Source organism: Microcebus murinus, chromosome 18 (genome assembly GCF_040939455.1).
Source record: "Microcebus murinus isolate Inina chromosome 18, M.murinus_Inina_mat1.0, whole genome shotgun sequence".
Taxonomy (NCBI): domain Eukaryota; kingdom Metazoa; phylum Chordata; class Mammalia; order Primates; family Cheirogaleidae; genus Microcebus; species Microcebus murinus.
Genome location: NC_134121.1, coordinates 44,363,016 through 44,385,781, shown reverse-complemented (window position 1 = coordinate 44,385,781; position 22,766 = coordinate 44,363,016). Strand labels below are relative to the sequence as shown.

At 49.4% G+C, this 22,766-nt stretch overlaps 1 protein-coding gene across 1 annotated transcript; it reads right to left on the bottom strand.

Moving 5' to 3' along the window:
• Positions 1 to 518: 518 nt before the first annotated feature.
• On the bottom strand, positions 519 to 12,121 carry LOC105859450 (amine oxidase [copper-containing] 3-like). Its single transcript, XM_012743273.3, has 4 exons — positions 10,379 to 12,121; positions 5,499 to 5,784; positions 4,140 to 4,269; positions 519 to 3,870 (listed from the first exon to the last, which is right to left on the bottom strand). The coding sequence occupies exons 1-4, from the start codon at positions 11,973 to 11,975 to the stop codon at positions 3,595 to 3,597; spliced, it is 2,289 nt and encodes a 762-aa protein (XP_012598727.2). The 5' UTR covers positions 11,976 to 12,121; the 3' UTR covers positions 519 to 3,594.
• Positions 12,122 to 22,766: the final 10,645 nt, after the last annotated feature.

Below are 22,766 nucleotides of genomic sequence, written 5' to 3'. Positions count from 1 at the left end.
AGAGCCTGAGCAGAGCAGACATGGTTGCCGTGTCAAGGTGGGGATGGGACAGGCTGGCGGCAGCCTGGGCCAGCCTGGGCAGGGTGGACACGAACCCAAGGTACCCCAGGGAGTTCACGAGATTTGCCCCAGAACTTAATGACTCTGACCCTTTTGATGTCCCTGGGCAGCATTCCTCAGGGTCCAATTGCTTCTTTCCTGAAGCTAGAAGGACACGTGCCAGCAGAGCTTTCCAACAGGCCACCTCAGGGCCTTTCCTGACAGTTTGGGGTACACGCACGCCTTGGGGCTGCTTGGGCCATGCCCTCTGGCCCCAGTGGGGAGCCCCATTGCACACCCCTCGGTCAGCAGATGAGCCACAGCAGCCCGGTCCCCGCAGACCTCAGCCTGGGGCCACCTCCCCCCTTCTCTGCACCTGGATAAGCGGCCCGGCTGCCCGAACCATTTGTTTTGGAGGCAAGACACAGCATTTCCACCATCAGGGCCCAAATGTCTTCAAACAAGAAACTACAAGAAAGTCACAACAAGATATTTATCTGGGCCGAGAGGGTAAAGGGAAGCTAACTCATCAAGCTGAGACAATGGAAAGAAGAAACGGCAACAACCACCGGCTCTGCCTTCCCCATGAGTCTAAAACGTGGTTCCCACGGCTTTCAGTCTGTGGATAAAGTTCCTTTTGCCAGGACTTAGTTCCTTTCCAGCCCACATGGTTGACCTGGGGGTCCAGGCTGTTCTCAAGGGAACCACCGATTCCATGCGGCCTGAGCTCTGGGTTCTTGATGTTTCTTCAGGTCACAAGCTGAGTCAGACCCAAATCTGTGCCCTGAACTCCCCTCCTGCTAGATCCTGCCCAGGCAGTGACCTCCCCTAGGGCTGGGTGGGCAGCCTGGGCTTCCTGCTGGGGAAGGGACCCCCCTCTTGTCTTGATCTCATGGTCTCCAGAAGACACCGGTAGAAGCAGGCAAGCTACAGAAGCGGAGGCGGGGACCACAGACTGCGAGAGTCTCTCTGGCCGCGATGCACCTGCGCAGACCCGGTCTGGGAGCCCCACCTCCTCCTCACTTACTCCGCCCTGAAGCCCTTCCTGGCAAATATCCAGTTCTTATTTATGCCCAGCCGAAGTCCACTACCCAGGAGGGGCGGCCTGGAGGCTGTTGCCCTGACTGGGTCAGACCGGTCCCCACGCCTGATTGGGCAGCTCTTGGCCTGCTTGCCTGAACTCCTGAGGCTTTTTGGTTCCTGTCCTCAGTGACATTCTGGCCATCTACACTGGCTGCTGCAGAGGAATAGAGGCCACTGTCTCCATGGCCCTGGGAACAGATGACCCTCATCATTCTACCCGCAGACCCCGAGCTGTTGCTGTCACCTGACCACCCTGCACCCTCACAAAAACACCCTCCACATGGCCTGCATAAATGGCAGGAACTCAGAAGAGGATTATTTGGCAGTGTAGACAGATGCTAAGATGACAGGAGGAAGGTTTTGTTCAGTTGTGAGAGGCAGAGAGGCAAGCTGAAGGACGCTGTCCAGAGGCATGTCTCCCACAGGAAATAACCGAGCGTCATCCTTCGCTCCCAGCCCCTGCAGGTCCCAGGCTTCCCCAGCCCAGGGACAGAGGAGGACACCAGAATCGAGGGATGGAGGGGAGGGGACACAAGACCTGAGGAAGCAGGGATGTTCCCCAGAACCTCAGAGGGAAATAGCAGGGAGGAGACACTGATGTAGCAGGAAGACCGGAAGGAAGAGGACGGTGCCAGGACGACAGGGAACAGAGAAGCACCTGCCCAAGACCTGAGACTCACACGTGAGCCTTCTAGGGACCCTGCCTGGGGGCTTGGGAGAGCAGTCTGGCTGTACAGGCCCCAAGGCAGAGGAGAGCTGGGGAGGCCCGTGAGAGCTTCTGAAGCTACTTACAGCCACTGAATTGTCACTTAAAAATGGCTAAAATAGCAAATTTTATGTTATGTATGTGACAGAGTCTCACTCTGTTGCCCTGAGCAGAGTGCCGTGGCATCAGCCTAGGTCACAGCAACCTCAAACTCCTGGGCTCAAGGGATCCTCCTGCCTCAGCCTCCAGAGTGGCTAGGATTATAGATGTGAGCCACTGTGCCTGGCTAATTTTTCCTGTTTTTAGTAGAGATGGGGTCTCAATCTTGCTCAGGCTAATCTCGAACTCCTGAGCTCAAGGGATCCTCTTGCCTCAGCCTCCCAGAGTGCTAGGATTACAGGTATGTATGTTTTAAGCAATAAAAAAAGAAAAAAAATACAGTCACTTTGGAAAATGATCAGCAGCTCCTTAAAAGGTTAAATGCAGGATTATCATACAACCCAGCAATTTCACTCCTAGGCATATACCCAAGAGAAGGTAAAATATATATCCACACAAAAACTAGCAGCATTATCCATAATAACCAAAAAAATGGAAACAACTCAGATGTCTATGGGCTGATGAATGGATAAGCAAAATATGATATAGTCATACAATGAGATATTATTTAGCCACCAAGGAGTAAAGTATTAATAATATACATGACAACATGGATGTACTTCAAAAACATTATGAAAAGTGAAGGAAGCTGATCAGAAAAGATCATATACTGTATAAATCTATTTCCATGAAATGTCCAGAATATAGGCAAATCCACTGTGACAGAAAGTAGAGGGCTGGCCAGGCGCGGTGGCTCATGCCTGTAATCCTAGCATTCTGGGAGGCCGAGGCGGGCGGATTGCTCAAGCTCACGAGTTCGAAACCAGCCTGAGCAAGAGCAAGACCCTGTCTCTACTAGAAATAGAAAGAAATTAATTGGCCAACTAATATATATATAGAAAAAATTAGCTGGGCATGGTGGTGCATGCCTGTAGTCCCAGCTACTCGGGAGGCTGAGGCAGCAGGATTGCTTGAGTCCAAGAGTTTGAGGTTGCTGTGAGCTAGGCTTACACCATGGCACTCACTCTAGCCTGGGCAACAAAGTGAGACTCTGCCTCAAAAAAAAAAAAAGAAAGAAAGAAAGAAAGTAGAGAGCTGATTATCTAGAGCTGGGGATGGTTTGTGGGGGAAATGGGAAATGATTGCTAACAAGTACAGAGTTTCTTTCTGGGTGATAAAAATGTTCTGGAATTAGTGGCCATGGTTGCAAAACTTTGTGAACATACTAAAACCATTAGAGTTTGCACTTTTAAAGGTTCATTTTATGGTATGTAAATTATGTCTCTTTTTTTAAAAAAAATTGTTAGGAAATGTTTTTTCTAACAATAGGAGTCTAAAAATAGGAGTCATCTGGGGAAAAGCCTGGCCATGCCCCCATGCTCCTGGCTAGGCTGTCCTCCTCTCTTTGGGACAGGGACTCAGCACAGCTGGGAGCAACGAAGCTGAGTCCCCTGAGTCAGGCCTCACAGGCTCAGGATGCTCCTGGCTCCAAGGGGGCTGCAAGGGAGAGCAATGGAAGAGAGGGGACCTCGGGGGACAGGGGGATGGACAGACATCAGGGGTGGGAGGAAGGAGAGGGAACCAGGCTGCCCACCCAGTGCCCGGCTGCTCCCACCCCCTCAGCCCATCCTGGGGCCCTTGGCCAGATTCCCCATCCCACAGACCACCTAGTTCTGACAGAAGCCCCCGTGGGAGAAGGCAGGGAGGTCGGGGGCACAGGCAGCAGTCTGGGACAGGCAAGCCAGGGGGTTGACCTCACAGGCCCCAGCATCCTGGTCCCCCCGGAAGTAGATGGAGTCAGGGGAGTAGAAGGAGGGGTCCTCGTCAAAGAAGTTGTAGGGTCGGAGGAAGAAGCCTACGCCGTTGCCCACAGTCACTGTGTTGGGAATGTCCTCTGAGTGCGGGATGTGCAGAAATCCAGCTGTCACCCAGGCCACCAAGTCCTAGCAGGGGAGAAGGAGGAGGATCATGAGGTCTGGCTTTGCTGAGGACAAGCCCAGCCTCCCACGGTGGCCTCGCAGGTGGCGATTCAGCTCACCAACCTAGACTTTTGTAATTTCTCAAGAAAAACGTGAAATCATAAAGTTTCCTTTCTTAGTGGGTTCTAAAGACTCCTGAGGAATCTGGCTTGGGATAGAGTGAAGCAGCTAATTCTTGGTCCCCCAGCCGCTGCCCCCATCTACACCCACGCCCTCCCGGCCTTTCAACTGACCCGCCCTGCAATAGTCTCATTGTTGATGAAGTCAGTGAAGTCCACGGTGGGTGTCCAAGGGTCATTCAGATTGTAGATGCTGGTGCTACTGGGCTCCTCCTCTTTCCGCTGGGTCACAGCCAGCTGATACCTACAGGAGATTTTGGTTAGACTTACAGGGCCATCAACTGTCCCCTGGCCTGTAGCTGCACTGAGGAGGGACACAGAGGGGAGGGAGCACAAAGGTCTTGGGGTGTGGAGTCTCTTTACCATTCTCTGCCCAGTTCTTCCTGCACCCTATAGAGGCCCCCTTCTGTCCAATATCCTGTACCTTAAACTCTGGATGCCCATTGTTCAGATTTCAGGTAGAAATGTTGCTCATCGCCCACCAGGTCAGACCCTGCAGTTGAGAATGGGCCTGGGATCCCTACGTATGGACAAGGTCTGATTCCCATACTCAGTCAAGTTTAGTGCCTCAAATGCCTGGATTCCAGGGAATCCTCCCTTAGATCTGTGTTTCTCTCTTGTTCTTTTTTGGTTTTGTTTTTGATTTTTTTTTTTTTTAACAGAGTCTCACTCTGTTGCCCGGGCTAGAGTGCCATGGCATCAGCCTCGCTCATAGCAACCTCAAACTCCTGGGCTCAAGCAATCCTCCTGCCTCAGCCTCCCCAGTAGCTGGGACTATAGGCATGCACCACCATGCCCGGCTAATTTTTTCTATGTATTTTTAGTTGGTCAATTAATTTCTTTCTACTTTTTTAAATAGAGACAGGGTCTTGCTCTTGCTCAGGCTGGTCTCGAACTCCTGACCTTAGGCAATCTGCCTGCCTTGGCCTCCCAGAGTGTAGGATTATAGGTGTGAGCCACCATGCCTGGCCTTGTTTTTGATTTTGTTTTGTTTTTTGTTGTTGTTTTTTGAGACAGAGTCTTCCTCTGTTTCCCCGGCTAGAGTACAGTGGTGCCGTCATAGCTCACCGCAACCTCAACCTCCTGGGCTCCAACCATCCTCCTATCTCTGCCTCCAAGAGTGCTAGGATTATAGGCATGAGCCGCTGTGCCTGGCCTACTCTTTGTTTTTCCCTCCAACCTTTAATGTGGTTGGAGGAAAGAAAAAAAACCTTTAACATTTTAAGCACACAAAAAAGTTGGAAGAACTGTATAGTGAACACCCTTATAACCACAGCCTAGATTCCACCATTTGCTACATTTGCTTCAATGCCTTATGTCTCACCGTTCCTAGGCTTCGTTCTGCATGGCTAAGGATTGTGGCCACAGGACTGTGTGTGTATGTTTGTTTGCACGTGCACCTATAGGAGGTAGAGCTATGCAGGGGCCTTCGTACCGCCAGTCTCCGCCATCCCCTCTCTGGCGACCACTCACCTCCCCCAGCTGAAGGCTCTCTCCACGGAGCTGTTCTGGGGCAGCGGCTCCCCGGCAAAGCTGAGCATCTGGATGCGGTAGCCCCGCGGGTGACCCCACTTGTTGCTGTGGTTGCTGGCCAGGTACAGGTAGCGAGGGGTGGCCTCTCCCAGGGGAAAGGCGGCCTGGTCCTCTGTCTGCAGCAGCTTCCGGGTCACCTGCAGCCTCTGTATCTGGTGCTCGGGGCTCCAGGGCACAGCCGTGGGAACGAAGGCCATGTCCTCGGCCCAGACCCAGTTCTCCTGTCCTGCTCAGGAGGGGAAGGGGCCTGTCATGCAGCCACCCTGGCCTCTCTGGACTCTGCCCCCATCTGGCCTCAGAGTGGGGGACAAAGAGCAGCCCAGAACTGAGTGTGCCCCTACTTCCCTCTCCCCAAGTTATCCTCAATCCAGAGATCTGGAGTAGGTCTTTCTCCCTAATGTCATTTCAGGTAATAATCCCAGATGCTTTGTGACTGGGCATCCACCAGCCTTCTTCCTCGGAGGGGCTGCTACCGAGGTTGTTTACCTGAGGTTGGAACAGCCTAGTGAGCCATGCACAGTGTGGCATTCCTTCTGCCCTCAAGAGGGGTCTTCTCTTCTCATCTAAAGTCCCTTGGCATCACCAGAACTGCCTTACCATGAAATAAGGCCCACACTCACTGAACCTGAAGGAAGTTTGCCCAGGTGGCATTCTAAGGGCTTTATGTATATCGATGCTTTTATGTTCATAACAACCTTATGAAGGAGGAATTATAATTGTCCCCATTTTATAGATGGGACAGCTGAGGCCTAGAAAATTTAAGTAATGTGCCTTGGTTGTTCAATAGGGCACACAGTATCATGGCAGGGCTAGGGATGCTGGTTTTAGTCTAACTTTACACTGCCCACACATCAGCACAGACGAAGCCAGCACAGAGTGACCCCACAGCAGATAGACAGCAGAAATGGGAACCAAAGGGAAGGAAAACCAATGCAAGGCCCAATGCTGCTGGAGCTTGGAGGTGCCTCTTGTAGTTTGAAACTTGGCAGGGAGGTGGAATAGGGCCAAAGGCACAGCCTGCAGTTTGTTCCCTGAACTTGTAATTTTATTAGAGTCTAACTAGGTTCCATGTTAGGAGTCAACTGAAATGATCAGAGACCAAATCAAAACATGTTGGCAGCTCCCTCCACATCTTCCAAGGCCCAGGAGAGAACAGAGACTGATTCAGCAAACCCTTAGTTTCCTTTTGTGGAGTCACTGCCCCTAATCCACACCCCAGGGTTTCTACCCTTAGGTGACAATTACAGACTAAGAGTTCTTTCTGTGCCATTTACACAGATGGGCTCATGTGGGGCCAATAACAACAAGAATAGCTAATATTTCTAAAGGGCTCACTGTGTCAAGCACTGCTCAAAGTGCTTTAAAAGTTGTCATCATTTAGATACAGAGATAAAGATAAATGTGTGTGTGTGTGTGTACTGGTTAGAATATATACTTAAGTTTTAAAGCTAAGTCCACTAAGAGAACCTAAAAGCAATGGCATCCAGTAACAATGAGCACATCTGGTGCCCAGATCTTGGTTTCTAAATACCACACTCCAATAAAGGGAACCAGAACTCCTCAGAGAAGTGGTTGATCCCAAGGCTGGAGCAGACAAAGTATCAAATGAAATTGGAACATCTTGTGGTGCCAGAAAGTAAGGAAGTGCTCAAGAAAGGTTGGGTGGAGGCATGACAAAAGGACATAGGAACCAACCTAATTGACCTTCCAATGGCCAAAGTTGGAAAAATGTAAGGAACAAAATAAATCACAGTACTGAGTTATGACCCTTAGAACACAATAAACAACCCCGAGTCCATACAATTATGAATAAATAATTGAATACATAAATAAATGAAAAAGGAGGGACAACTCTTCTGTATGGAAAATTCCAATTAATAAATTATAAGGAATTAGGAAAAAACATTAATGGATAAGAAAAGGTGGTATACATACATAATGAGATATTATTCAGCCTTAAGAAAGAAGGGAATCCCATTTGCAATGTGTATGAGTCTAGACATTATGTTAAATAAAATAAGTCAGGCACAGAAAGACAATACCACAGGCTCTCACTTCCATGTGGAATCTAAAAGAAAGTTGAACTCAAAGAAGCAGGGAGTAGAATGGTGGCTACCAGAGGTTTGGGGAGGCTGGGGTTGGGGAGATATTGGTCAAAGGATACACTATTTCAGTTATATAAGAGGAATAGGTTCAAGAGATCTATTGTACAACATGGTGAATATAGTTAATAACAAAGAATGGTATTCTTTTTTTTGAGACAGAGTCTCGCTTTGTTGCCCAGGCTAGAGTGAGTGCCATGGCGTCAGCGTAGCTCACAGCAACCTCAAACTCCTGGGCTCAAGCAATCCTCCTGCCTCAGCCTCCAGAGTAGCTGGGACTACAGGCATGCGCCACTATACCCGGCTAATTTTTTCTATATATATTAGTTGGCCAATTAATTTCTTTCTATTTCTAGTAGAGACGGGGTCTCGCTCTTGCTCAGGCTGGTTTCGAACTCGTGAGATCGAGCAATCCGCTCGCCTCAGCCCCAGAGTGCTAGTATTACAGGCATGAGCCACCGCACCCGGCCAATGAATGGTACTCTTGAAAATTGCTAAGAATAGATATTAAGTGTTCTCACCACACACGCACACAAATAAGTGAGGTAATGCATATATATGCTAATTAGCTCAACCAGGCCATTCCACAATGTATGCATATTTCCAAAACAACATGTTGTGCATGATAAATATACAAAAGTTTTATCTGTCAACTTTTTTATGAATCAAAAAAAAAAAAAAGGAAAAAAATTTAGATGACCAGTAAGGAAACACCACAGTAGATTGCAGGTAAAATCCACCAACAGATGCTAAAATGAGTGGGCAAAAGTTTGAGATAATAGGAAATAAGATATTTGCATAGCATCAAAGTATTTTTCCCAAGATATTTATTAATTGCAAATGGAAAATAGTAACTTTTACCATGGAGAAAGCTGGAAGACACCACCTTAACCAAGTGCAAGAGGTCGACATCACTATGGTAAGACATGTTGACATCACGTATACTTTGATATCATGCACTGAGAAGGACATAAATCATTTCTATGGTTTTCTTGCAAAAGAAATGCAAGATCTCAATGTCATGATCTCAATCTAATCATAACAAAATACCAGAGAAACCCAGATTGAGAGACATTCTACAAAATAATTGACCAGTACCCTTCGAAAGTGTCAAGGTCATGAAAGATGAGGAAAGCCTAAGAAACTGTCACAGGTTGAAGGAGACTAAGGAGATACATCTAAATGCAATGCGGGGATCTGGATTAGATCCTGGAACAGAAAAAGAGCATTACTGGAAGAACTAATGAAATTCTAATAATGTCTGCACATGAGTTAATATTGTTGTAATAATGTTAATTTCCTGATTTTGATCATGGCCCATGGTTTTGTAAGATATTAAGGTTGGGGGAAGCTGGGTGAGAGGTATATGGAAACTTTCAAACAATGTTGGCAACTTTTCTGTATGTCTAAAATTACTTCAAAAGACAAAGTTTGTAAAAGTAGTCATCATTAATCCTCACAACAATCCTATGAGAAAGGCACTGTTTTATCAGTGGGGTTAGCGTTAGGGTTAGGGTTAGGATCTGATGTGCAGAGAGGTCAAGCCCAAAAATGTTTCTATCATACACATCTTTCTAGGACCTATGTTCCTCCGTTAGAATGTAGGCTGCCTGAGAGCAACGATATTTTTTCTCTTGTTAAATTGTGTAGTACAGTGCTTGGCAAAAGTATGCATTCATAAATATTTGTCCCTTGCTTGAATGATGTTGTTATAAGAAAAAAACAGAAACAGCAAAGTATACTTACATTATGATCCCATTTTGGTAATAGAAATCTAAATACTTATATGGGTATATCATATTTGTATGTAGTATACAATATAGCAAATTCTATCATCACAGAGGCAATTTTTTAAAATATGAAATAATTTTGTTTTCTTTTTTTGAGACAGAGTCTCACTCTGTTGCCCGGGCTACAGTGCTGTGGCATCAGCCTAGCTCACAGCAACCTCAAACTCCTGGGCTCAAGGGATCCTCTGCCTCAGCCTCCCAAGTAGCTGGGACTACAGGCATGCGCCACAATGCCTGGCTAATTTTTTCTATATATTTTTAGTTGGCCAATTAATTTCTTTCTATTTTTAGTAAAGATGGGGTCTCGCTCTTGCTCAGGCTGGTCTCGAACTCCTGAGCTCAAACCATCCGCCCACCTCGGCCTCCCAGAGTGCTAGGATTACAGGCGTGAGCCACCGCGCCCGGCCAGAAAGAATTTTTTTAACTATAGGAGAATAACCAACATGTTAAGGATGAGAAACAGTGAAGAGGATGAATTTTTTTTTTTTTTTTAGACAAAGTCTCACTGTGTTGCCAGGCTAGAGTTCCGTGGCATCAGCCTAGTTCACAACAACCTCAAACTCCTGGGCTCAAGCAATCCTTCTGCCTTCACCTCCTGAGTAGCTGGGACTACAGGCATGCGCCATCATGCCCAGCTAATTTTTTCTGTATATATTTTTAGTTAGCTAATGAATTTCTTTCTAAATTTAGTAAAGACAGGGTCTCACTCTTGCTCAGGCTGGTTCCGAACTCCTGACCTTGAGCAATCTTCCTGCCTCAGCCTCCTAGAGTGCTAGGATTACAATCATGAGCCACCACACCTGGCAAAGAGAATTACTTTTACTTCATATACTTTTACATCTTTTAGGTTTCCGTGAACACTTTTAAGCTAGGCATGGGAACTGCAGCCTTCTCCTCTGGCACCCTTGCCCCAGCTGAGGAGTCTTACCTGCCACATCCAGATCCACCTTGAAGTGTGCACTGTGTGTGTGGACCGTGCCCAGCGTGTGCTCCCCAACTTGGTTCCCGTACCTCTGGGCAGCACCAAAGAGGAATGTTGAACTGATGTAGCCTGTGGCATGGAATCTGACTTCTATGGCCCCGTTGGGGTGGAAGACCATATCCCACACGTAGTCATAGTTGAGCATGGTGGACACAGATCTGACGACCAGCACTGTCTCTGCTAGGCCCCCGAAATAGCGGGAGTGTAAATCTGAGTGGTGTCTCCGCAGGGGGAGGCCCTGGTTCTGTTCAAACACACAAAAGGCATCACGCAGTGTCTTGGGGGTTTGGGACTCCAGAAGGAAGTGCCACTCCACATAGGTGGCCAGGTAGGGGCAGTCCACCCCACGGGTCAGAGGTGTGGAGAAGTGGCCCAGGCCAAAGCCACCATCTGTGTACCGGCTTCGTAGAGCAGAAGGAGAATTGCCCCCATAGATGGCCAAGGCCTCTTGGAGGCTGATCTCATAAGCTAGCCGTTCTCCCTGGAAGCGAACGTCAAAGATCCTTGGGCCACTGAAAGCTCCAAGGCCAAAGGAGAAAGTCCACAATGAGGAGGCCACTCGATGCCCCTGGACACTGAAGCGGGGACCCTGGGGATGGAACTGCAGAGGGGGAGCCAGACCTGGGGGCACCTGGGACTTCAGGGACCAGGACCCACCTGTGCCATTGTCTGGGATCACCACCACATTCACCCGGCCGGCCTCAAACTGGTCCTCCAGCTGGGCCAGACTGTCATAGTAGCGGCCTTGATAGAACACCTTCTGGATGGTCCAGTGGGCAGGGTCCAGGGCCTTGTGGTCTACCAGCAGCTCCAACCCCACGGGGTGCAGGAAAATCCCAGCCCCTGAGATGTTGTAGTAGAGGCCAAACCAGGTTGCTCGGTCCCCTGACTGCAGACCACGGGGAGCCGTGTTCATTGTCACCAGGTTCCTTCCTTGGTGTTTATAGAAGCAACAGTGGTGGAGAAGACCAGCCGCCTGGGGCAGCTCTCTTTCAAAGATCATCCGGTCTATGTCCAGGTACTCTCGGGCCAGCACGGGGCGTCGGTGATAGGGTAGGGGTCCTCCATGACGCTCCACGGTCACATCCCGCATGTAGGAGGGGTGAGGCAGCGGTCCCACCACCAGCTCACTCACGTTGGGCTGGGGTTGTCCACCAAAGAAGACGATGGCCAGTGCCTCCCGGGCAGGTGGGGCCTTCCCCCTGTCCAGGTGGGCCAGGGCTGCGGCCTTTGGGGGCAGCTGCAGCTCCACTGAGAAGACACAGTTGTCCGAGGGCTGGGCCTGGGCTGGATCCACCAGCCCTGGCCCCAGCTGCTGAGCCAGAAAGTTCATCACGGCCGTCAGCTCCTCTCGGCTCAGGTCTGCAAACAGCTGGCTCTGGCCAGGGTGTGACCCAGGCTGGGCACTGGGAGATACAGAGGGACAGGGGGGAGCCAGGCCTGGGTTACAGTCCCTCTCAACTCCTTTCTTACTCCCAGCCCCACCTTCACCTAGGCCTGTCACCAGAACACTAAATAGGCACAATGTAATGAAAATGGCCATAGCTAAAGCTCCTGGTCTATCCTCAGGCTCTGGATCCTAAAAGCAGAGACAGACAGAAAGATAAATAGACAGGACCTGGGCGCGGGATGCCTTTCTCAGCCTCCGGAGGATCTTGTCTCTGGGCGGTTCTGCTAGGCAACAGGCAAGAGGGATAACGTTTAAGAGAAGCGGCCAAGGGCAGAGGGTTGGGGGTGGAGCTGGGGTGCCAGGGGTCAGGCCAGGTTCAGGAGGTGGGGCAAAAGTAGGAACCTGGACTTTAAGTGGCCCATGTGAGCTTCTGTCCTCCTGTTCCAAATCAAACAACACACTCAGGGTCAGGGTTGGGGAATCAGGTGGGTGGAGGGATGGGTTTTGGAGATAATGGCTGAGGGAGGCCAGAGGAAGGAGAAGCGGGCCTGTCCCAGGGCTCTCCTTTGTCTGTGCTCCAGAGGGGACCTCTCTCCTGGCTACAGGGCGGCAAGTGAAACTCACCTGGTTGCGCCTCTGTAGCTAGATTCCCTCCTTCCCCACTGTAGTTTCCTGTGCCCTCCAGGCTCTACTCCCCCCGCTGTCTCCTGCCCCCCTCCACCTGCCAGAAGCCTACCAGCAGCCCAAGGGGAGCTCAGAGTCCTAGTGAGGAGGCAGAGCCTCTGTGAGGTATTGGGGGGCTGGTGCCGTGAGCACCCCAGGTCACTGGACGGTAGCGTGAGTGAAGTTGCCCAGTGCATTGCCGTGGGGGGTGGGGCCACAGGATGCAGAGTGTCACCGAGACCCTCATGGCTTGCCCTTTTGCAGGACTGCCTGATAGGCCAGGTCAGACATCGGGTGGGCTGAGAAACTGGCTGTGGAATCAATCCTGCAGCCCACAACTCTCACCTCCAGGAAGGAAACCCTCCTCCAAAATGTTGCCAATGTGGAGAGCAAAGCTGCCTCTGTCCCTCACAGCCGATGGCTGGATGGCTTCTCTGCCAGGAGACAGATGTATGGGAAGCCACTGTCATCTGAACAGCCCTGTCCTGAGGGGAGCCAGGAGAGACTGAGAGTTCTAGAGAGGAGACCTCCTTCCCTCATCACCTGGGCAGAATCCTCTGCAACCTGGACATGTCCAGGAAGACTTTTCAGGAAAAGATAAGTGAGCTGACCTTTTTGTTTGTTTGTTTGAGACAGGGTCTTGCTGAAAGGATGGCATTGCAAACAAACTATCCAACAGAGGAAAAATAAACAATCTAATAGGAAAAAGATCACAGCACACACTGCCCCTTTGTTTGCTTAAGCACCTGTGGCTTAACTTGCGGTCTTGCAGGGTTGGTTTTTACAGCGCTTGGTTTTTGAGCACACAGGAGGAGCATGACCCTCCTCAGTTCCCAGTAGATTACATTCCAAGGAGACTGATAACCCAGCCTCACAGAGAAGAGGGGAATAAAGGAAAACCAAAGGCAGCCACTTCACAGCTGCCTCTTGCTATCAGCTTGCAACAATAACTTTTTACCCTTTATAACCCCCAATAAAAATTCCAAAACTTTCACCCTCAGTGCCAGCACTATGGGGACTGGTGCCCCCAGTCCCTTCTTTTTCTTCTTTTGTGCAGTGCCTTTTCCTCCTTTGGAAAGTAAAGTAAATTTTTTCTCTAAACCCATCATAATCTTTGTGTTGAGAATTCTTTCTCATCCTGAGCTATGAGTTCTCACCCTAACACTCACTCTGCTGCCCAGGCTGGAGCCCAGTGGCCTCATCATAGCTCACTCCAACCTTGAACTCCTGGGCTCAAACTACCCTCCTGCCTCAGCCTCCAAGTACCGGGGACTACAGGCATGTGCCACCATGCCAGGGTCTTGCTATTGCCCAGGCTGGTCTGAGCTGACCTTGAAGAGGATGCATTGCAAAGGCTCCTGAGCAAGATTCCTGATGCCAACAGTCACCATCCTCCATGACCTGCCCCACTGGACATGACCTGCCTGAGTGTATGTAGCCCCTTCTTAGTTACACCATGACCTGCCCCAAGGCACATGGCACCTCCTTATAAAAGCCCATGACTTCATTTAAAAAAGCCCATGACTTAGAGATGGATTTGAGGCAGCTTCTCCCATTCTCCTGACAAGATATCTATGATATTAAAAATTCTGTTCTTCCTTAACAATCCTTGTTGTCTCAGTAATTGGATCTTTGTGCAAGGAGCAACTAGATCTCATGGAAACTTCCTTGTGATTTCAACAATAGAAGGAAGTGGGTGTGTGTCAGCCCAGGGGAGAGAAAGGCTTTTGAGAGCTCCCCTAACACAGGAAAGGAGGTCTTTGGGGAATTCTGTGGGACTACCAAGCAGGTGCAGTGTGTGTGTGTGGGGGTGCACATGCCTAGAGCCCACTCTCCCATCCAGGATCTTTTATTTTTATTTATTTATTTATTTTGAGACACAGTCTCACTCTTTTACCCAGGCTAGAGTGCTGTGGTGTCAGCCTAGCTCACGGCAACCTCAAACTCCTGGGCTCAAGCGATCCTTCTGCCTCAGCCTCCCGAGTAGCTGGGACTACAGGCATGCGCCACCATGCCCGGCTAATTTTTTTCTTTATTTTTTTATTTTTTTAAGACTAGTCAAGTGCAGTAGTGAGGAGGGGAAAACGTAGTAGAACAAGGAGTTCAATCTGTAACTGACTGTGAACAATCACGTGAGATAACTCTCTCTATATTTTTAGTTGGTCAATTCATTTCTTTCTTTTTTTAGTAGATACAGGGTCTCACTCTTGCTCAGGCTGGTCTCGAACTCCTGACCTTGAGCGATCCTCCTGCCTTGGCCTCCCAGAGTGCTAGGATTACAGGTATGAGCGCCCACACCTGGCCTCACCCAGGATCTTGAGGAAGTGACAGCCAAGTGCCCAGGCCCCTCCTCCATCACCTCCTTCAGCAGAAAGTGAGCATGACAGCAGCGATCACTGCCAACTCAAGTCTAGCTGACGTCCTCCAAAGTCCCAGATTCTTACCAAACCCTAAAATGAACATTCCCCCAAAACATGCCTGTAATTGAATTTCCTGCCAACTAGGTGGGTGACAGCACATAGCTAATTATCTGATATAGAAAAATAAAGAAACGTGAATTTGTTAGGCTGCTGTATGTTGCTATTAAGGAAATAACTGAGGTAATTTATAAAGAAAAGAGGTTTATTTGGCTCATGGTTTTGCAGACTGTACAAGAAACGTGGCACCAGCATCTGCTTCTGGTGAGGGCTTCAGGGAGCTGCCAATCAAGGTGGAAGGGAAAGGGGAAGCAGGTGTGTTAGGCAAGAGAGGAAGCAAGAAAGGGAGGAGGTGGTGCCAGGGGCTGCTAAACAACCAGTTCTCTCGTGAACTAATAACGCAAGAGCTCACTCATTATCACGGGAGGGCACAAACCCATTCATGAGCGATCTGCCCCCATGACTCACATACCTCCCACCAGGCCCCACATCCAATGCTGGGGAGCAAATTTCAACATGAGATTGGGAGGGGACAAATATCCAACCTGTATCAGTGACATTTAATACCCCAAATGTTGGGAAGTAAAATTCACACCCAATATTCCCAGCAACCAAGCAGTAACATGGAAATGCAGGACTCGAGCGCTTCTAGCAGGAAAGACAGAGACAATACGGCTGCTACAACTAAGGCAGGAAGGCGTAATGGAAACTGTTCTTGTGACCTTAGAAGAAGAGTGAGTAAAATCTAGTGTCAGGCCCAGCCCTGGCCACAAGGCAAGCCATCTGGCCAGGGAAGCTGAGTCTGGGCCCTTTGGTAAGTTAGGGTCAGTGGTGGGGAGGCGCCTCCAGCTCCCAGCTGAGAACATGCCATCAAGACAGCTAATGTTTCTGAGTCCTGACCTGTGTTACCAAGGAGTGTTCACTCTGGGTGGGTGTCACCAGGGCCTCCTATGGGGTGGTGGGTGATTCCCCAGGGGCAGAGCCCTTGGGGTAGCTGGTGGGGGTGGGGAACCGACTTGCCTTCACATTGTTTCCTCTACTATTTTTGGCCGAGGATCACTTGAGCTCAGGAGTTGGAGGCCAGCCTGAGCAAGGGTGAGACCCCATGAAGGAGGGAAGGAGGGAAGGAAGGAGGGAGGGAGGGAGGGAGGAAGGGAGGAAGGAAGGACCCCATGAAGGAGGGCAGGGAGGAGGGAGGGGAGGGAGAAAGGGAGGAAGGGAGGAAGGGAGGGAGAAGGGAGGAAGGGAGGAAGGGAGGAAGGGAGGAAGGGAGGAAGGGAGGAAGGGAGGAAGGGAGGAAGGGAGGAAGGGAGGAAGGAAGGAAGGAAGGAAGGAAGGAAGGAAGGAAGGAAGGAAGGAAGGAAGGAAGGAAGGAAGGAAGGAAGGAAGGAAGGAAGGAAGGAAGGAAGGAAGGAAGGAAGGAAGGAAGGAAGGAAGGAAGGAAGGATTAGCCGGGGGATCCCTTTGAGTCTAGGAGTTTGAGATTGCTGTGAGCTATAACCATGCCACTGCACTCTAGCTGGGGTGACAGAGCAAGACTGTCTCAAAAAGAAAAAAAAGGCGTGGCTTCCGGCCTGGGCCCAGAGGCGTTTGGCTGCTGTGGCTGCCACCTCCGGTCCTCGCGCCTGCGCTCTGGCGGGAGCAGCCCCGGGCAGGCCCCCGGCGGCCTCCAGAAGCGCGGGGCAGGCGGCCAGTGGCACCGAGCTCAGGGAGGAGGCCGATCCGAGCTTGGGCAGGGCCGTGTGCGAAGGGCCCAGGCGCTGCAGTACCTCGCAGTACCCAGTCCCGGGTGCTGCATGGGACGGCCGCGGGGCCACGTTTACGCGCCCTGGCGCGGCCATGGCCCCAGCGCTCCCTCCGCTGTGCCTGCCCCCAGCGGCAGCCCCTTGCCGGTCGCAGGTGCCTCGGTTCTCAGGCACAAGGCGTGGCGTCCTCGAGCGTGCTGTTGGCTGTGACTTAGAAATACCCCGTATCTGACCACTTCTTCCGTCTCTGCCACCACGCTGGGCCAGGCCCTCTTAGCCAGGTCTCCCCGCTTCCACCCTTGCCTCCCATTGAATCTCTTCTCCACACAGTGATCTCAGGAAAGTAAGGCAGATCATGACCCTTCTCTGCATTTCCGTTTCCCCTGGCGAAAGTCAAGGTCCTCACTGTGCCTACCAGTCTTCCAGATCTCTTTCTCTCTGCTGATTCCTGACCTACCTGCACCAGCCTGCCTCAGGGCCCTTCCACTTGCTGTTCTCTGCCTGGGACACTCCTCCCCAGATACCCTGACTGTCTCAACCTCAAGGGCATTGCTCAAGAGTTACCTCCTTAAATAGGCTGACCACCTGTTTAAAATTATGCTCCTTTCCCCATGTAGATGTTCTTCATCTTAGGATGGGGCTACATCCCAATAAATCCATCATAAAAAAAAAAAAAAAAAGAAAATGCAGGAGCAGCCAAGAGAACCTTCCAGGAGGAGCTGGGAGGGGTGGGCTTCTAAACAGGTAAAGAGGCAGTGGAATTAATGAGCTCATCTTCATCGCCAAACCCAGTCAAAGAAACTGACAGGAGAGCACCAACACCTACCCCACTTTACGGGTTTACCCTTTGAATGTGTTTTCCAACCTCAGTATACTTTGGGTAAAGTGTGCAAAGATGATCTAAGCAAGGATCACAAAAAGCACTAGCTACAAGTAGGACTGATTGTTGGGTGGGAACTTATTTTAATCAGCAACTGACTCTACCAAATGATCTAAGGTCAGATAAATATAATGACTGTTAGGGTGGGAACTTGTGGTTCGGGATGAAAAAGAATTCTCGACACAAAAATTGGGATAGTTTTAAAGAAAGTTTCTTTTATTTTTCGAAAGTGGGAAGGGTGTGGCATAAGAGAAAGAAAGGACAAGTGGCTTGGGCTTTTATTGAGGGTAAAGGGAGAAGAAAAAAAGAATAGTTATTGTCAGTCGATAGTAGGAGGGCTGTGAAGAGGCTGTGTCTGTGTCTCTTTTTTTTTCCTGTGTGAGGCTGGCTTCTCAGGGTCCTTGGAATGTGGTCTAGTCGAGAACTGGGGCTGGGGAGCATCACTTCCTTTTATCTGTTTAGTTTTTTCAAGCGTAACGTTTTTAGGTGGTTTAGGTGATCTTAAAGATAATCAGTTGAGTCACAGGTGGCTAATCAAACAAAAGAACAGTTACATGTTGTGATTTTCTTCTTTAAAGGGGCAATTTGTGTTGTGAGTTTTACTCCTCTTTTTTTCTGTTTATTTTTCTCTGTTGGGTAGTTTATTAATAGGGTTGTCCTTTTAATGACTGTCCATTCAAGGGGTCATGGCCTGCACAGGGGCAAAGATCAGCCAGCGGCCAGGGTGCGCCACTTCCCCATTTTCCACCAACCTCAGCAGAGGGCAGGAGGTAAGAGGAGGCACCAGATCTGGGGTTCCTGTCTAGACTCAGCAAACAGACCCTTCTCGGGCCAGATCTCCTACAGGAGTCCTTCACCTGGGCCTTGTCATGCACTCAGGCCACCAGTCCCTGTTGACTTTGACAGCAGTCCCAGCCATCTGACCTACCTCCCTATGGCCAGCACCTTCTCCACCCTCACCTTGTTGATTCTGTTCTTTGTATCTGGGCCAGAGAGAATGTCCTAAAAGGCAAATCAGACTCTGTCACTTCCCTGCTTAAAATCCTTCTATTGGCCAGACTCAATGATTACTCACACCTGTAATCCTAGCACTATGGAGGCCATGGTGGGAGGATTGCTTGAGGTCAGGAGTTCAAGACCAGTCTGAGCGAAAGCGAGACCCCATCTCTACTAAAAAGATAGAAAAAATTAGCCGGGTGTTGTGGCATGTGCCTGTAGTCCCAGCTACTTGGGAGGCTGAGGCAGGAGGATTGCTTGAGCCCAGGAATGTGAGGTTGCCATGAGCTAGGCTGACACCACTGCATTGTAGCCTGGACAACAGTATGAGACCTTGTCTCAAAAAAAAAAATCCTTCCATGGTTCCCCATTTCTTTAGGGTAGTGTGCCTTGCAAGAACTTGCCTCACCTGTCCCCTACTTGCCTCTCCTGGCTGGCCTCTCCTCACATTCCCCCTCACAACCCACATACCTGTCAATGAACTTGGGTACTTGGATGGTGTCATCTTGTCACTCCATGGCCTTTGAATGTGCTGTTCCCACTGCCTGGAACATTCTCTCCACTCTCTTGGCTCCTCCCCAGCCAACTTCTACTCCTCTGCCATAATCGGTGTAAACATCACGTCCCACAGGAAGCCTCCCCAAGCCCCTAAGTCTGGGTTAGGAGTCCCTGCCGTTGTCCTCTTCCCTCCTTGTCTGTCATTAGGCCTTTGCTGGCATCCTTGCCCCTGAGGGCAGATTTTGTGTCTTTTATTTACTAGCGTATTCCAGTTCTCTGCCCGGTGCCTGGCATCTAGATGAATTCTCCACAAATCTTTGTTGACTGTGTGAAGAAATCTTCTCTTGCACTCGGAGTTGGAGCCCTTCCCACAAGCTGCCAGAGGAGAGGTGGATGAACATAGCTTGTGTTCCTCACAGGGGGTTCCCCTGTCTACATTCCTTGAGAAGTCCCAGGCAGGCCCTCTGACCCCCGCCTCAGGGGCCCCTTATCTAGCTCCTCTTTCTCAGGACAATGGACCCGAAGTCCTGCAGATCTCAGCCAGGCGGCACTGGTCCCTCCCGAACCTGACATTCTCAGTCACTAATTACTCCTAGAAAATTGACCACAAGTCTGAAGCCAAGACTCCAGACACCTTCAGTGGTCTAAGGAAGAGATTGGATCAGGGTAGGGGGCTGGAGGTCCACCTTGCAGCCCTTCTGACCGGAGCTGGGCTGATGTTCTAATGATCTAGATGTCCCTTCTGCCTCATCTCATTTGAGGCTCAGGCAGGATACATCATCCCTGACGACTGAACTCTGATCTTTTTCTTTTGCTCAAAACTCCATCCTAAAGAAGCCAGCTGAGTCAGGCTCACAAATGGTAAATTCCCACTAAGCAGCTTTTGTTAACCAAATAAAGTGTGGTTTACTTCCCAACCTGATTCCAGTATAGCATTAACATCACCTAAAAGATCTTAACTCAAGCATCCTAGCAGATGCCCATCTTAAACTTGAAACATTCTCCTGTCTGGACTTCCCAGTGTTCACACCTTTATCTTAAATTATGCATATTCTTTCTGGTCTTTTAGATAAAGCCCAATTCTCTCAGCCAATTGCCAGCCAAAGAATCTTTAAACCCACCTATAACCTGTAAGCCCCTGCTTCGAGATGCCCCACCTTTTTGGACCAAACCCATGCATGCCTCTCATGTATTGATTTATGACTTTACCTGTAACCCCTGTCTCTCTGAAATGTATAAAACCAAACTGTAACCCAGCCACAGTGAGCCCACTTGCTCAAGGTTTCTTGGGAGTGGCTCCGGGGTATGGTCCTCAAATTTGGCTCAGAATAAACTTCTTTCAAATATTTCAGGGTTTGGATTTTTTCCATCCACATCCCCATGATAAGACCAGAGAGACACAGCCAGTCACATTTTCATATAAAAGCTTATGAGAATTCATACAAAGTCACCACATACAGAGATTCACACTGTTTGGTCTGGACATAGGTTTCAAGGTAATGAAATTCAAGTGAGCCAGTGGTGGTGGTAAGGTATGTTCCCCTTCCTCCAATACTGACCATGGTGCAGGTAGCATGAGAAAGAGCTATAAGGAGGTGGGAACACAAAACACATGATTAAGCCAGGTGCAGTGGGACACACCTAGAGTCTCAGCTACTTGAGAGGCTGAGGCAAGAGGATCACTTGAGCCCAGGAGTTCTAGCCTGTAGTGTGCCATAATCATGCCTGTGAATAGCCAATGCATTCCAGCCTGGGCAACATAGCAAGATCTCATCTTTACAAAAATTTTAAAAATTAGCCAAGCATAGTGGTGCAAGACTGTAGTCCCAGCTACTTGGGAGGCTGAGGCAAGAGGAGCACTTAAGCCCAGGAGTTCGAGGCTACAGTGAGCTATGATCGCACCATTGTACTCCAGCCTCAGTGACAGAACAAGACCCTGTCTCAAAACATAAATACAAAAATAAATGAGAAATTCAATTCCTCAAGTCAGAGGAAGTTGGAAGCATGAAGTCAGCATCAGAATCACAACTGGCCACTGATATGGTGGCCCTGCTAATAAACTATCTAACAGAGAAAAAGAAACTAACAGAAAGAGGAAAAACTCACAGCACATAATTGCCCTTTTGAAGGGAAAGAGCATAACACAACTGCCTCTTTGTTAGATTAGATTAACCACCTGGGGCTTAACTTGTTGTCTTTAAGTTTAACCACTTAATGTCTCTGAGAGTTTATGTTAACAGCCTTGAAGAGCCCTTTTCCAGCCAGAACCACATTCCAGAGGACCCTGATAAGCCATCCTCGAAGAACTGAGGACAAAAAAAGGAAAAACAGACACATCCTTTTCACATCTGTCTCCTCTTACCAGCTTGCAGCATTAACTGTTTATTTACCCTTTTTCCTTATTAAAAACTCTGAGTCCCTTAGCCTTGGGGCCGACCCTCCCCTTTCTTTCTCTTGTGTTGCTCTTCTCACCTTTGGGAAGTAAAATAAACTTTCCTTCTTTAAAACTATTCTAATCTTTGTGTCAAGAATTCTTTCTCAGCCTGGCCTGGCATGGTGGCCCACGCCTGTAATCCTAGCACTCTGGGAAGCCAAGGTGGGAGGATCACTCAATGTCAGGAGTTCGAGACCAGCCTGAGAAAGAGTAAGACCTCATCTGTACTAAAAATAGAAAGAAATTATCTGGACAACTACAAATATATATATAAAAAATTAGCCCAGGCCGGGCGTGGTGGCTCACGCCTGTAATCTTAGCACTCCGGGAGGCCGAGGCAGGAGGATGGCTCGAGGTCAGGAGTTCGAAACCAGCCAGATCAAGAGTGAGACCCCGTCTCTACTATAAATAGAAAGAAATTAATTGGCCAACTAATATATATAGAAAAAATTAGCCGTGCATGGTGGCACATGCCTGAGGTCCCAGCTACTTGGGAGGCTGAGGCAGGAGGATTGCTTGAGCCCAGGAGTTTGAGGATACTGTGAGCGAGGCTGATGCCACGGCACTCACTCTAGCCCGGGCAACAGAGTGAGACTCTTTCTCAAAAAAAAAAAAAAAAAAAAAGAATTCTTTCTCAGCCTGCACCATGAGTTCACCCCCCCCAAGAGCCACTACATCCTTTTTCTCCTCTGTCTCAGTCTTCAGTCTCTCATTGTTCTCCACCTCTCCTCGTCCACCTTCACTCTTGCTTCTACCCAGACCATATTATAAGCTGAGGCAGCCATTGCATGCCCCCTGCTCCTTACTGCAGCCTTTCTCCCTGTTTTTTGGACCTAGTTTCTCTCCAGCCCCATGACTCCTCCCCATCCACTGTGCTAGTCGTTGACCTACAGAGAACCTGGGCTTGGGGCAGAACAGACAGAAGGCAGCAGAAGCTTCCAGGGTGCAGGAGCTCCCAGAATAGGATCTCTCTTTGGTGAGAAGCTGAGCAGCATCCAAAACCTGTTTCTTACACTTCACCTCCTGCTTGGCCTGGGCTTCCAGCAAGCAGAAGTCACCCTTCTCCCTTGCCAGCTCTCATAGAGAGATGGCAGGGTGGGGAGGAGGGAAGGGGAGAGACTGACTGAGGTTTAACATTTCCGCAGAGATATACAAGCAAGAGAAGGCAAAAGGAATTGCTAGAGGCTGCACTCACTTCTCTGGGTCTGAGCACTTGAGAAAATTTCATCCCTGGTCCCATCCCTTAACCCACTTTACCTTCCTCCTCTATCCACCTGTTCTGAAATAACATGTCAGTAAAAAGTCACTTCC